The sequence below is a fragment of the Trichoplax adhaerens genome, genomic scaffold (genome assembly GCF_000150275.1).
Source record: "Trichoplax adhaerens TRIADscaffold_10 genomic scaffold, whole genome shotgun sequence".
In the NCBI taxonomy this organism is placed as follows: Eukaryota; Metazoa; Placozoa; class Uniplacotomia; order Trichoplacea; family Trichoplacidae; genus Trichoplax; species Trichoplax adhaerens.
In genome coordinates this window covers 1,956,180-1,972,086 of record NW_002060952.1, presented here as the reverse complement: position 1 = coordinate 1,972,086, position 15,907 = coordinate 1,956,180, and the positions used below count along the sequence as shown (strand labels likewise).

Here is a 15,907-nt window from a genome sequence, read left to right as displayed (position 1 = left end):
TGGAGTTGAAGTACATTTTTTGTAAGACATAATTCGTATGAAAGGGTCAATTTCAACGGGAATACCACTTGTGTCTTTAGACCTTTAGCATTTTATTAATCTTGTCGTTTGTGAAGCTTCTTCGAAACTGCATGGTGCGTCCTTGAGATCTTGGAGTTTATCGGGGATTGCCTTCGTCATTGGTGTTACCAGCATACAACCCGTACTAAAAATAGTTCTTAGAGGTGTAATACAGATAATGAAATATACCAAATGCAGGATGTGCTTGGATTCTCTTCATCTGTTGTAAATATAATCGACAAATTATCATAATTCGATGTAATCTGTAAGCCAAGACTGCAACTACTAATCCACGATTTTGGAAATTACAATCAAAATTCACTGGTTTATCGTAAATTTAATCTTAGTTGAAAAGTCTTACACGTGCTTACTGCAACACACTTTATCACCCAATCCGATCAATCTGATATTCCCGTAGATTACGTCAGATAAATGGTCTAATAGTTAAATCGTCGCTCGTAATATCCAACAGTGTATAAGCAGCTATCAGATGTGGTTATTTGAATGCAAGATAGTCTGATGTACTTAACGGTCTCTATTTCAACGTCTCAAGTTACTATCAAGCTACATCAATTACAACGAGGGTAATTACGGTAAGACCTTTCAAATATTAATTGTATCAAATTTGTTTACAATTTTCTTAGGTATGATTCTGATGCTAAACTGCAAACAAAAGTTTATAAAGTACAGAAGCGTTCAGGTTTGTAAGCTTGCACATCATGAAATCCCTGGGATCTTTTGATACAAAATTGTATTATATAACTAGTTAGCAGTCTTTTGGAAGGCAGCCTTATTGATCATTGACTGTGCGCTTCTGTTTTAATAGACATAGAAGATAGAAGTTATAATACCAAAAAGAGGTATGTGTTTCGTTCTCTTAATTCTCCTTTAATCCGAAATTTAAGTAACTTTCGCTGTTTTTAACAGGAAAGACTATGAATTTCGTCGTGAGAACAAGACTTACGAGGTGATTTTACTGAGTATATAGAATTGTTATTATGCGAGTGTAAGTATTGGACGTTGTAGTGATTTTATAGCATGACCTTTTATTTACTTTGTAGCCGAACTTAAAGAATGCAAGAGTTAACTCATCTACATATTCTTCCGAAACCCGTCATTTCAGAGTACGTAGATTGTTTTATGATTCCTTACTTCTTAGAAGTGTTTTTTGTAGCACTTTATGCTAAGTGCGATCGTTAAGGCATTATTTTTGTGTCATTATATAACTTAGAAAGAATTTAATAAATCACTACTGACTTCGTTAGCATTGATCTATAATATATTCCCTATATTTATCTATAGCAATTCGACTTGCAAACTAGTAGAAACAGCTCTCAAGGCTACAAGAGATGAGTAAATGTAAGATGTCTATATCGCAATTTATTACTAACTTCGTAAACTTTAAATTATTAACCTTTTTGCCTGTAAACTAAACAAAATTTTAATGATTTCTTTAGCGTTAATGTTGGGCATTGCTTACGTAAAAAGAAAAATTTATCAAGAATGCCACGGTATATTTGCTGGCTTCAAATTTCTTTAAATATATTTTATCATTAAGGTTATGGATGAGATTTAACACAGTACTTTTGGACAGTCCGTTATTGTGTTGCTTAACGCCGCCACCTTTTCAGTGCTATATAATACATGAAAGTCTTCGTGGAATGCTATGGAAATTAAAGCAATGCCAGTCGCTGTGTTCAGACGTGCGAATGATTGTTGTATGATAACCTGTATTGTATTTATACGAGTACTTCGCATCTGAGTAAATTATGGTAAATTTGCTGAATTAATGTTATTGAATTTCAGGTACAATAAATAACCTCACTATTTGATTTTCTACTCATAATAATAGTTATGATGTGTTATAGTATTCACGTTGATGTTAAACAGATACAGAGTTTATGCTGTGATAAAAAATTTTATAGCAGTGCTTAGTTACTTTAGCTACATGAACGTATATCGAATAGTATACTTTTTAATTAAAGAAGAATGATTACTGAGATCGACGCTACGTCGATTATTTTACGACCACTTTACTGTGGTCAGCATATCTTATAGTTGATCTAGTTCTTCGTAGCATACTATACTCCAGTCTTTGGTTGGATTCTCCTTCATTAAATGTATTCCGACCTAATAAGCAATTCGAATATCAGATTGTTTTAAGAAATTACTATCGAGAGTATATTTTCATAGATGTAGCATAATAGTTAATGCTCTTGAAGCTACTCTGTATCAGCCGTATGAGTTACCGTTGCTTCTTCTGGTTTGATCTTAACATTGCACTTGAGATCATCAATGCTACTGATACAATTCTGGCTCCCGCTGCAATCTATTTTCACAGCCATCGGATTTTTCATCTATTTATCATAATTAAGTAACAAAAATGTGAGTCCAATTCAGAAATAGAGCTTGCGTACTGTATGGATTTTTTATAAAAAGGATAATAGAGAAAATTGATATTACTGCCATTTACCTGATTTAATACGACAAAACTTGCTCGAGTGTCTGTTTGATAAGTCCATAACTGTAGGTCCTTTAAGTCACTAATCGATTTACTAGTCCCCTTAGCAACTACGTTTGCACAGACTGCTCTATCAAGTAAATCGGCATTTTCTCTGATTGATGTTGTCTCGACGTGACCTTCACAATCTTCTGTATGAATTTCAACGATGAATGGACATATCTAGATGTATATAGGAACATACGCGATGTCAGTCAATTAATTTAGCTAGCTACCGTGTCTAAGATGTCGCTAAGATATGAAATAGCGCATCTATCGCAGCAGTTTAAGTTGCGTGACCGCTGGAAAATATTTTACTAAGTATAACATAAACAGCTGTCTTGGAATGGATAAATCTGTTTTATACCTATCGCTATCGGTCTCATCGAAGTTGCCTTACCTCGTCTGGAACAAGTGAATTATTAAGACCGATTCCATGTAATGTAAACCAAAGTTCGGTTACATCATCAGGATTATCGAGGGCTTCTTGCTCATGAATTGCGATAAATCCAGCTCGTGTTAATTCTCCATCTTTCGTTTCATATGACTCTAAGATAACGTAAAAGAAAATTAAACCCTATCCTTGAAAATGAATCATGATAAGTTGGCTCTCTTCAATAACGTGGTATGTAAACTATAACATCGCTTAATGCTAGTAAATGCTGAGCAGTGTTAAATCATTTCATATATTTTATCGCTGCGCGAAAATCGTAAGAGTACACTTCCTAATTATGTGGATTATTAGAGATGTATTGGATGATTATAAAAAAACTGCTCTGGTTCCTGCAGGACTGCAATTATACAAGTATAAGTAACATTATTAATATTTTTACAATATCTATAGGCAATAAATGTTTGAAAAAGAACTTCAATTAACTTATAAGGCTAGCACATGGAGACTTTATACTCAAAAATTTGGAAAATTGAATTGATATTTCCTAACCTGTAACATGTCCCCAGGTTTCTAAATCACATTCGTCATCATTTGCTCTTATATAGTAGTTATTGAATTCTTCGTAATTAAGTAAATCATTGCCATCCAAGTCGAAAGAATCGAATGCATGATGTAATGCATCACTAAGTAGTCAGTGAGAAAAATCGTATAAGCATGCCTTTCACTTGCTACGCTCATTTAAATTAAGGTTTCATTTCTTTTAGTTGTAATAATAACAGTATAAGAGTATAACAGTATTTTTATAATGTTAAAACTTTGAATTAGAATGTTCTATGATAGTTAATGACATCATTTGATATTTTCAATATTAGTAAAACAAACTATTCTGCATAAACTTTGACAGTATCATCGCGTTTATGAGATCAAAGCTTACATGAATGCCTGTGTTATTTCAGCTGCTTCACCACTGCCTTTTACTAATTTTGCAACTGATTTTGATTCCTCAGATCTCTGTTTAAATATACAGCCACTTGTATATGGAATCAATCTGTATTTGCCTGATCTTAAATCTGTTTTTACGCAGTATTTGCCTTTGATAGTTGCATTTTGACACGATATGTACTCTTTGATCTCATTATCTTCTTCCTTAAATATGAATAATTCCAAGTCCACACGAGCTAATTCTTTAGCTAAAGCAGTAATTGGTTTAAATAAAATGTAGAGCAAACGAGATTTAACAACGTCCAACTGTAATTCGAAATAGAAGAGATTTATGCCTTTATCATACTTATTGGTTGAGGGCAAATGGAAATCCAAACTGCTGAAGCAGTAGCTAGATCTAGTCTATACTGCTGACTGCTGAATTTGCATCTGTCGTTTACATATAAACAGCCTCTTCTGACAATATTATGCCATGACTATATCAATTAGAAATGATCGCTGTTAATTATAAGTACCAATTACTTCCAAGTGGTTACAGTTTAGTTATATAGTAACATTAAACCATCTCATACTTTTAAGTTCTTAGGTTCCACAATCGATAATTTCGTTTGCGATGAAGATTTTTTTACGGAACTAATGCTATCTTTCCGAGTCATCGATAGACTACGCTCTCTAGGAAGCGAAGCGGTGCTCGACTTTCTTGGAGAGATTTTAGGGCTAGGAGGTTCGTCTGGTTTTTGCTCTCGGATAGAAGCTAAGGAAGTTATCGATAATCGACTAGAAGATCGCTTTGAAGGTCTTGGTTGCTTAATACTTAGATTTTTTCGTTCTTTAACGCCATTTTGAGCACCTGTTCGCTTAGTAATAGACTGACATTCTTCGATAATATCCGCAAATTTTCTGCAGAACTAAATGTTATGAAGGTTGATCAGTCAGTAGTAAAATCAAAGCCTCAGCTTTATCTTACATCATCTAACCGTGTAATACAAAGATTTTTATTTAAATAATAGTGAATGTTATTCTATTTAATTATAGAAAAGGACCTCCTCAAATGGAAATCTTCCTTTATCGTCATAGGGAAAATCATCTAACAACTGCTTTAATTCGCTCTGAGTCATCCTTTCGCCATACTAAAGGAATCATTTTTTCAAAATTTGATATCATTAAAAATGAGTGTAAACATAGGACTCAATTTACTAAGGTACCATTGAAAAGATTATGTCTTTATAAATTTACATTAAATTACATCTAAGTCTTATATCCAACCTTTAGCAGAACACGCTCTAATTCATCTCTCTCAATAAAACCATCACCGTTTGGATCAACTTGTTCAAAAGCACGTAAAAGTAAATTTTCATCAACCTCTCTTTCTTGCCCAGCGTAATCGCAGAATTCGTCAAAGCTTACTGACTCTAATATAAATGATCACACTTTTAGACGACTGAATATCGATTTATGATGATTAATTATAATCCAAATACTATACTCGTATAAACTACTGCAATTATTATTGCACATCGCTAATATTAAGATAGTTAAATTAAGGGTAGTTATCCATTCAGATTTATTTACTTACCAGTGTGTTTAGACCAATAATATTTCATATTAGCTCTAGATGGATTTCTGCCCATAATATTAAGAACTATCATAATTAAATTTATAAAAAAATGCTGTAAGATTGCTATCTAAAATACTTAACCGTCAAATACGGAGGATTGTGTGGTTTAAAATAAATTAAGCCAAGCTATGCTTGTAATGTATATTAGAGTTTAACTTTATGTATATTAAATAGAGCGTAAGAAGTTGTCGAGGAACAGCATAATTATTCAATTTGTAACATCTTTATCGATATATTCGGTATCATTCTCTTACTTAATTCTAAATCTTCTTTAGATCGAATATCGTTACTGATTGAGCCAGTCACTGTTTCGTACGCTGACCTACATTCTTTTAAGAATTGATCCAGACGACTTTTATTATCCAATCTGGAGAGCATCCTGGCTAGTTCTTGATATTTTAATATTGATAAGATAATATTTTCGATCGGAATAAATGTTAAGAAAGTCAAAGGGGGCAATTTAAGCACTATGAATCGCAGTCACATTTCTCCTTTAATCATGAGGTTGTTTACAGAGATAAGTTGATATAAATTACTATTACGTCTAAAGTGAAGGTTAATTGTTTAGCAAGAATGGTACGGAATGTTTAATATTTTATATAGTTAACTAGCTTATGGAGATGTTGTTCCTTTAGAACTAGTAATTAAAGCGTGAATCTGATAAAAATTTATTTAATAAGTTACCTGAATACGATAATTTCCCTGTTCAGAGTTAAATTAATAGTAATTTTATTTAGGTACTTCGATGATATTACGGCTTCAGGATACTTAACTATTAGTAAACGTTGTCGCTTTCAATCAAATTAATCCTCGTTGATTTGGAACCAACTGCTAAGTCAAAGAAGTATTTCTGATTTACAAGATAATTACCGTACCCAATCCAACAATAAATGATCTGCTAGAGTACTAAACAGCAGTTACATTAAAGTTATGTCGATGACCAATATTATTTAAAGTGGTATATTCAGCCTTTATTATGAACTTCTGAAGCTTAATAGCAAAATATTAAGCTCATCATATGCAACCGAGAAGGTAATAGAGTAACAACGCTTTTACAAAATACCGTTCACGACGTATTTGGCCGCCAATAAGTATATGCTTAAGGTTTTAGTAATATAGACTACATACACGTTCAGTAGCATCGAAGTAATAGTTGAATAATACTTTTCGTACCGTTCGTTTCCAGTAGCTAACAAACCAGTCGGTCTAAACTAAGACGATCTCCGACAATCTGATTTTACTTTGCTAGTTTGTAGGAGTATGCACTTTTCCATCTTGTCACCATGGTAACGGTTGAATGATCGTGTTTCAGCTTGTAACCATAGTAGGTTAGTATATGTTTAGTTATACTGTGCTTGTATAGACGTTTGTGCTATATTATATATCACGAAATAATTAGTAATAAAGGGTAATAAAGGGAAAGAAATTTAAAATACAAGTATTAAATTTATTACTAGTGCATAAATTCCCAGAAATAATGTAATTTTAAGGTTTCTAAGATCAATTATTATATTGTATCGCAACTAGTACAGAATTTGTAATATATACTCCAATGCACCATACAGTAAGTGTCGCAATTCTATTATCATAAGTATACATTTATTATTAAAATATATACTTATACTTGTTTACGTGTATACCTGTTTTAATTCTGCTCAGAGTATTAGTCTGTAGTGATTAATTACTACTAATACTCGTATTGCGAATGTTATAAATTTGTTTAATATTTAAAGAAATCAGCTTTTTAGTTATATGACTAGTGTCTCTTTCAATCCTTGTTTACCTATGTATGCAGTACTCATACTATTTATTCACATATCAGTGAGTACCGTAAGTAATCTCATTTTTGAATATCAGAATGTTTCAGCAAGCTTGATTATTCCTATCTCGTAGGTTGCAGTAAACTGTTATGCCAGCAGCAGCAGTCACATTACATGACTTTAGCGAATTTAAACTATGCTATCCTTAACCATACTTTTTTATTGCAATTAATTGTCCAGCATACGTAGATATGTTTAATGCTTTCACTCAATTGTAGAACACTCTATTATAATAAAGACTTATAATATATCATGTAGTGATTGGGTTTTACAACCCTTTAGGTTCGCAACCGTCTAACTCAAAATCTTAGTTATTAAAATTGAGCAAACCTCTAACGCGACACAAAATCAGGTAAACGCCATGCTGAACGTTAAATGTATCGTTTATTAATAGAACGGTTGACATAAGAAGAAATCACTTTTCTTCCTTCTTAATAATAATTAAAAGTGGTTAAGATAAACCGGATAATCGACTTAGTCTCCACGATAACAATTCCATATTATTTAATAGTTATATTAAGACATTACACGAAAACATCACCTTATATTGCCGACTACTGCCACCTTATACACACATGGTACGAATATCATAAGTGCACCGTTTTATCATCAGCAATCATGAAATTACCTTATAAGCATACGTAATAATTAATTAATTATTGCATCATTAATGATATAATTTCGTTCAGTAAAAATGAACCATATGTTAGCACCTAACGATTGATTAACTATCATTAAATGTCATAGAAAGTATGTTGTGATTCTTGCTATATTCAGTATGTAAACGCTTGGCTATAAATTTATTATTGCTTTGCACCAATGAAGTTTGTTAGGCTATATAAAAGCCTCAAAGTTCTCAATTGAGGGAGTTGATAAGTTAGTCGATAACAGATGCTTTTCAGTTATTAGTAGTAGATTGTAAGCTGTGAGTTCAATCAGTCATTTTAATAAATAGCTTTTAGAATAAATTTTTGATTCCCCCCGTGAGTATTCTATCGTCTAAGATTCGAATATAAGTTTGGTAGTTTAAAGAGTGCTTGGAGTTGCTTAGATAGTTAAGACTACTTTAGAGAAAAGAATCCCGTTAATTTTTGTGCTGAAATCTCGGTTGTGACAGCATAGTAGACTGTTCTACTTCTTAATGCTAAGGTACTTCAATCACTGCTGTAATTAGCTGAAACTGCTACAATAACCCTTAAAAAAATATGGCAAAACTCAGCACGGATAAATATAATACGTATTAACTTTTGTTCAATCGTGATATTACGGTAATTGTAATTAGTGTAAGGCTCATCGGATCTTGCTACTAGTTCATCCACTTTGTCATTATCAATGTAAGCGCATCTGGTTCTGCACCATTGAAGTTATAGCGGTTAATCCTAAGTCTGACTATTCTAAGCTTTATAATGACAGATATGATCATAAATCTACTAATATGAAGACAATTACTCTACAATAAGATGAAACAGTAGCATTTCTACTATACTTTTAATCAAAACTGCGGCGTCGTGTAAATTTTAATCTATACAGTATGGTAGAAATTGGTAATGCAATCTCTTGTAAAAAGAACTTTATTAGTACTTTCTTAAAATCATTCGTTCATGCAGATCGTAAGTCTAACATCAGAAAAGTAATTTCTCTCAGTTTTCTGCTATCGTGCACCCTACGCTCCTTCATTTTTCGATGCACGCTTATAATTATTACTTTCTCCTACAATGTCAGTCTTAATCGGTATTCATGTACTCTATGCATTGACTACAAATTTTTTTATTAAAACTTCCAAACCGCTATTTGCACTGCACCGTGAAAACTATTCGGTACGAATATTAAACTCTATTGCAGGTAGTTTTGTAGCTAATTTCATATCGGAGTACTAAGAAATAAGTTCTTTAGTATTTATAATTATCAACATTTTAATAAGCTTAATACAGGATTATTATTATAGAATAAAATACAGGCTGGCCGATGCCACTGTCAGCAAACTTTCTAAGTCTAATAAGTAATGTTTAATATTGCATTCCGCTGCGAAATATGAACGAACAATTTATCTAATTAGCGAAATTATCGTCTTTCTAAGGCGGATATAAATATAGCCTACTCGGCTTACAGCGTTTCTAAGATAATTGCAATCATGATCTTATCAGATTAAACTCGGCTGATATGCGGCTTCCATCATATCGTTCAATTTTTAAAAGTTAAACGGATGTGATTCAGCTCTGATAAATCATTGATCACAAAAAATATAGAAAGATTTATAGCAATATCTCTTATAGCATAATTGGGAAAGATTAAGTGCCATGTTTTAGTGTTTCTTATAGAAATTTTAGTCCAAATTTTCTGTCATTTACTATTAATTTTGTTATTGATCTGTCTCAGTTTAATACCATAACTACAACGGTATCTATCAAAATCTGTGGCTATAGTGCAAATTATTGAATAAAAATTTAATATACTGTATGTGTGTTTACAATTATCCTTTAATATACCTACATGCAGTATCTTTTATTTGCTGCGGTAAATATGATCTCATATCGTATAGTTTAACGTAATTCTATTGTAAAGACAATTAAATTACGATGAGAAGAAACAAATTACATTTTCTATTATTAATAATCGATAGCTCAGGGGTAAATAAATCTCTTAAAAATGGCTAGATAAAATAACTAGCTGACCATTATACGACAAACATGAACCAACAAAACTAGATAATTATTATTATTATTAACTATAGAAAGGTGCATAGATACTTCAGTTACACACTTTTACGCATGGCCTAATTAAGAAATCCGGTAGCATTTCGTTAGAGTGGGCCAATCTAGAATAGGTAAATGATAGCTTATAACTTTCTGATGAAATTTTGAGCTATTTTAGCTCGCACAGGCAGCTACTTGAATGAAACACTTCACTTTGATAATTGGGTATCGCCATTTTCAACTAAAAATAAGATAGGTGACAAATAAAATAATGTTAATGTATTTTCTACTTGATGTTGATTGCTGAATATTAGCTATCATTAAAATAAATGCATCGTAAGATATTGATGAAATTGCACTTGTTTCGATATTTTAGTGAGAGTAGAAACTATTTATTCGTCTCTATCTTACCACTGCAAAGTGGTTCTTTTTCTTCAGTTGCCGTCACTTCTCGACTTCTAGAAATACTCTTACGTAAATTTTGCTTCCAATCACTTCGTCGGATTGCTCCACGGCTACGATAGAATCCAAACTCAATGATTTCTACAAGGGTAAGAACACTAGCACCTACAAATAATCCCAACTGACCTCCGATATTACCTATGTAGCAAAAAAATAGTGCAATTAATGAATAATCTATAGAATACACTAAGTTCAGATAGCTATGAAATATTTTATTACTATTGTCAGTGAATAATGTAAGCGCAAGTATGGTATGTAAATAATCCTTTGACATTCGTCTTCAACCAAAAATTATATATTCAAGTTAGAAATATGTATGTTCGCGTCGAACATCATACCTAGTAATGAAGTAAATGTATAAACTGGAGTTGAGACCGTCTTTTCATAATACAGATCGTCGAAGAAGACATTTAGCAGAATATAATTTTGCCTAAATTGCGATGTAAGGTATCAAAAAGAATTCTGGGTTTAAAATTGATGTCCTGATACGACGAATTCAAAGTTATTTCGATTGGGGCTTGTTGGCAGATAGATATGAAAAATGTTTTTACAGATAGCATATCTAGTTTTATTATTAATTTAAAATGGATTAAACTTACGAAATGTAAAGTGTAGGATCAATATCTGGGTCAACAAGACCATGCGTTTCAATTTGAAAAGCTGTCTTGTTAATTTTTTCTGTTAAATCTTTGGCCATTTGAGGATTGGGTATTTTTGCATAGCTGATGGTGGTATCGAAATGCACAATGTGGCACGGTATCGGACAAATACATACTTTATCGTTAATAGTTATCAATTTTTCTGTTATAGAAGTAAAAATACATGCTTAAAGGCTAAGTATAACAATTAGAGCATTGCATTACCGGCCATGCATATAGACTGTACGAGTATAAGATGAGATGGAAATACCAGCTATTGAATGCTATACGGTAGTAGCTATCACAGTTCGATTATAGATATTTTTTAAACTACTTTTAGTTAAAAATTGAAAAGATTATCTTACCTAAATTAGGCGAAACGCATTCAATCATCTTTTGTGGTGAGCAAACTGGAATAATATTTTGTCCTGTCGAAGTGAAATAACTTTAATGAAGTAATATTCATAAACATCTTTTCCCCTTAACACGGCAACTTTTACTTAATTAATGGCAATGATAGTATAGTGTCTTATAGTATTATTATGCGACGGATAGTATGCTGATTTAGTGAAGTAAAGTAATAACTGTATAAATAATTACCTGGCATGTCAGGAGCTCGGCAACCACATTTCTTTTGGACATATTCAGTCTTGCAACTAATTTGGCATCCAGCATAAGTATATTTTTTATAGAAGGCTAGTTTTTTGCTACCGCAATGACCGTACGGTGAAGGTAGGTTGCTAATCTAAGATATTAGTAAATATCAGAGCTCTTATAAGAATAAATCTTACTTTAAATTAAATGATGGATAATATATAACGTAGCAGAGTGGTAATGTGCTAGCTGAAAGTCGATATCGAAGTCATGTAACTATGTATATGACAATTTGATAGGAGAAATGAAGTCTAGGCAAACAAGGTAATGAATATAACTGTATAGTCAGAAAATTTTAAAGTTAAACCAGTTCGTATAAAGTGGAAAGAATCGTTGAAAATTTGACGATTAAAGCTATAAGAGCACTACCTAATTAATTAAAAGGGACGATTTCGATTTATTATATTGTATATTGACTAACGTGATGTAATAAACAAAGTATTAGTTGAAAGAGGTATTCGTATCCACCGAATGAAATTGATACATCTAATAATTTTATATGCAATATAGTATAGAAGAAAAAGAATCAAAGACTATATCAAGGAATAATGAACATTTATATGAGATCAAAAAGCTGGTCTAAATTATAGTGGGCAAATTGTACGATAAACACTTTATTTGATCATGGCGACATAAATAGCAAGATGGTATACTAAATAATATTTTATATGATAGAGTAGCAATTGGAATTACCGATGAGTAATGTATTTAAATTTTAGATTGTGTTTCACATTTAGTACAAAGGGGTAATTTTATATCTAGTGAAGCCGGGAAATACGTAACCTATAGAACTCCGCGCTAATTAATTTATCTATTATAGCAAGAACAATGAACTCCTACAAAAATTGATGAGTAATGTGTTTGATTTTGAAAGGTAATGTTAAATTTTGAAATAAAAGCAAGTAATAAATCAAAGACATTTTGAACTAAATTTACATTTACTATTGTAAGTGAAACAGGGAATATCATTTTACTGACCGTTTTATATTTAACACTGGCATAAGCGTGAGAACCAGGGCCAACAGCTTTACCTTGCGAGGTCACATCAGGCGGGTAATGTCTTTCATGAATAACAAATTTAATACCGATATCTGGTCGATCAGAATGCCATGAACCGGTATATTCATATTCTTGGATATTAATTAATAACTCTAGTCCTTGATGGGCCCCAGGATTTTTCTGATACAGCTTCGGATTGGATTCGAGCTTAGGACCGTTAAATGTAATACAATTACCATAACTGGTCAGAACATTGCTAAAATTTTTAGGTCCACATTTCAATCCACGGAAATGACACGATTTAATCATTTGACTTGCATGGTAGCCTACTCTTTCTACAAATAATTGATAATTAAATTTCTTCGCGTGAGTTGCATCATATTTTTTCCAGTAATTGATTAATTTCTGCCTTTCCTTTTCTCCAATAAAATCGGATACTACTCCTTGATTTAGACGATAGGCTTTGACAAGATAAGCCATATGGATTAGATCATTTGCGGTTACAGCAGAGCGTCGAAAGCTATTATAATTACAAATGGTTACTGCTGGAAATGCCAACTGTTTCTCATAGACTAAGGTTGACTTTGTTGTCGTATGGAAGGCGGAATAGTGAGCAATCTAAGATAAATTTTAAAATCACCTTTAGAATATCTCGTTTATACATAGAGATACTTTTATGAGTATGTATTATTACTGTATTATTGGTTCGGTGCGTAAATGAGATAGTATACAACGAACCAGGTAAATCCATAGACTCATAGCTAAGTTGTAAGGCTATAAAGCTAGTTAATGAAGTTTTAACGGCTATCATGGAGTAGCGGCTAGAAGTAGACCATAGTAATTGATTTAGTAGTCGACATTAATACTATAAATTGCTTTAAATTTATATATTTAATACTTAATTTAAGTTAATTTTTGTTTAAGACTATCCTATGATGCTAAAAATTAAGAATTTTATACTTGGGATCAATTTAAGTGCAATTTTTACGATGATTTGGGCTTGTAGATAATCATTGCGGAATATATTGTAGGCTTTACTGCTAAATCTATAAATATTGGAATGATGCCTTAAAGTGTAAACAACACTTTGGTACTGTGACTTGATTATTTTAGTTATGAAAATGACTCCTTTTTTTCTATTTAAATCTGTCAGACAAGCCTTATCACTGTAATTGTAGCTAACATATATGTAAAACCTTACTTGGATGAAAATAAAGACAAAACAAGCAATCATCGTTGCTGCCACTAAGAGAATCCACAGAATTTTTCTAGTTCCATATCTTCCTTCATAAATATGTTCAATTCCATGAAAGCTAGCACTGAAGGGAAAGTTTTCATCATGTTCTATACTTGGGCGCCACCTAAAGTCTAAGTCAAAACGGTTCCTTGGTTCAGGATTATCTTGGTCAACTTCGTCCTGGTGCGAAAGTATCGGTACTTTTTGAGAATTTGGATGCGCATCTGTGCTACTTTCATCGCTTGCTGTTTTGTTACTGTCATGGTCACTAGATTGACTCATTCTATTGAAATTTCCCATACAACATAAAAAATTAAACAGATGAGTAAGCCGGTAATAGATAGTGAAGTTATTTATATTAAATCTTAAGTGAATAATGCTTGATTTTGCCATTTCTAAGAGTCCATTTTGAAATTAAATATATCGCTGTTAACCCTGTGTTAATTTTCATAACCGATAAGTCTTCAACGTATTCGCATGTTTTAACATCCAATACTTTACATGAACAGCATTAAAAATTCTTAAAGTTTCAAATATACTGATGCATCGTGTCATAACGCTAGCTTTAATTTATAATACTAATTTATAAACCTTTAATGTCAGAAAATTCTAAGATTCCTTAATGCTTGAGTACAGTAACTAATGTTGGTGGAATTATTACATTTTGTCATCTAACTGATACTCATACTGTAATTCAATTTTTAATGAAGAAATAGTACGATACCTTAATATTAGTATTCAGTAGCAACTATACTATTGTTTCTAATCAACTTTCAATTAATTAGGATATAAGAATTAGAATTTTTGTGTTCAGCCGCGCAATAGTTGTCTAAATTACGAAGAGATTTATCAATCTACACTATATACTGCACGTGATTTTTAGCATAAGTATCCTATAATTTATTTTAAGAAATTCTTTTTACGATAATATAAAGTTGACGAAAAAGCAATATCTAATATTTTTCGTTATTAACATATTTTCTACTACTGTGCATATCAGTAGATTATCATGGAACTACTGTAAAAATCATTAGACAACCAATGTATAGTTTAGCTAATTGAACTCCTAGATGAAATATCCATCTTAATATTTTAATGCTCCTTTCTTAAATATTTGATAAATACATAAAGAGTAAGGAGAAAGAATTAGTTATCTGAATACCAAAAGTTATGGATTAAACTAGCTTATACGCTTATACTCTTAGTTAATCTTTGTAATGACCGAGTAATAGCCTCCTCTTATTACGGTAGATTCACTTACTTAACCCAAAATTTGAATTAACAGGATTGAGTAATTTTCCCTAATGTGATACATGAACATAAAGACCGAAAAAATAGCTATGAATAACAACGCTATTGATACGTCCGTCTATCGGAAAAGATTTCCAATTTCTTCTCCTTATAAGAACAGTTGAAAGCGAATACGATAAACTGGATAATTATACTTTAACTCTTGAACTAAAGACAGCCTACATAATCCTATGCTTGGCTATCAGATACGGCCTTAACTGGAGAATCCCAGTCTTATACTAGAAACAGTACAAGTGCGCCGTCTTATCCTATTAGCCAGCTACGGTGCTACTACAATTAGCTGAATTCATTACAATTTTTGATTTAAATATCTTAAAAATCATTTTTTCGTCAGCTCTTTTCAATGAGAGAGTAAAAAAATCAAGTGATAATGAATATTAATGCAATTGAATATGTTACGACCGCGCTATTACTTCCTACAATTAGCTAAAATGACATAAATTGTAAAGGATCCAAATGATGAAATAATCTTCTATTGGACTAGCTAGATTGATATATATGCCAGGCATAGAACATGGGCATGTTAGTGCTCAGTTTCCATTATTCCTTTTTAAAGGATATTATGATTATGAAGAAAGT

At 31.9% G+C, this 15,907-nt stretch overlaps 2 protein-coding genes across 2 annotated transcripts; both read right to left on the bottom strand.

Moving 5' to 3' along the window:
* Window positions 1-2,112: 2,112 nt before the first annotated feature.
* Window positions 2,113-5,892, bottom strand: TRIADDRAFT_59376 (uncharacterized protein; the record flags this gene model as incomplete). Its single annotated transcript, XM_002115286.1, has 11 exons — window positions 2,113-2,190; window positions 2,310-2,417; window positions 2,534-2,743; window positions 2,961-3,109; window positions 3,504-3,637; window positions 3,889-4,202; window positions 4,469-4,804; window positions 4,940-5,026; window positions 5,163-5,308; window positions 5,473-5,538; window positions 5,769-5,892. The coding sequence occupies 11 exons, from the start codon at window positions 5,890-5,892 to the stop codon at window positions 2,113-2,115; spliced, it is 1,752 nt and encodes a 583-aa protein (XP_002115322.1).
* Window positions 5,893-10,415: 4,523 nt separating this feature from the next.
* Window positions 10,416-14,299, bottom strand: TRIADDRAFT_29260 (uncharacterized protein; the record flags this gene model as incomplete). The annotated part of the gene is made up of 7 exons (XM_002115285.1): window positions 10,416-10,627; window positions 10,828-10,919; window positions 11,089-11,290; window positions 11,493-11,537; window positions 11,713-11,872; window positions 12,760-13,398; window positions 13,982-14,299. The coding sequence occupies 7 exons, from the start codon at window positions 14,297-14,299 to the stop codon at window positions 10,416-10,418; spliced, it is 1,668 nt and encodes a 555-aa protein (XP_002115321.1).
* Between the last annotated feature and the right edge of the window lie 1,608 nt (window positions 14,300-15,907).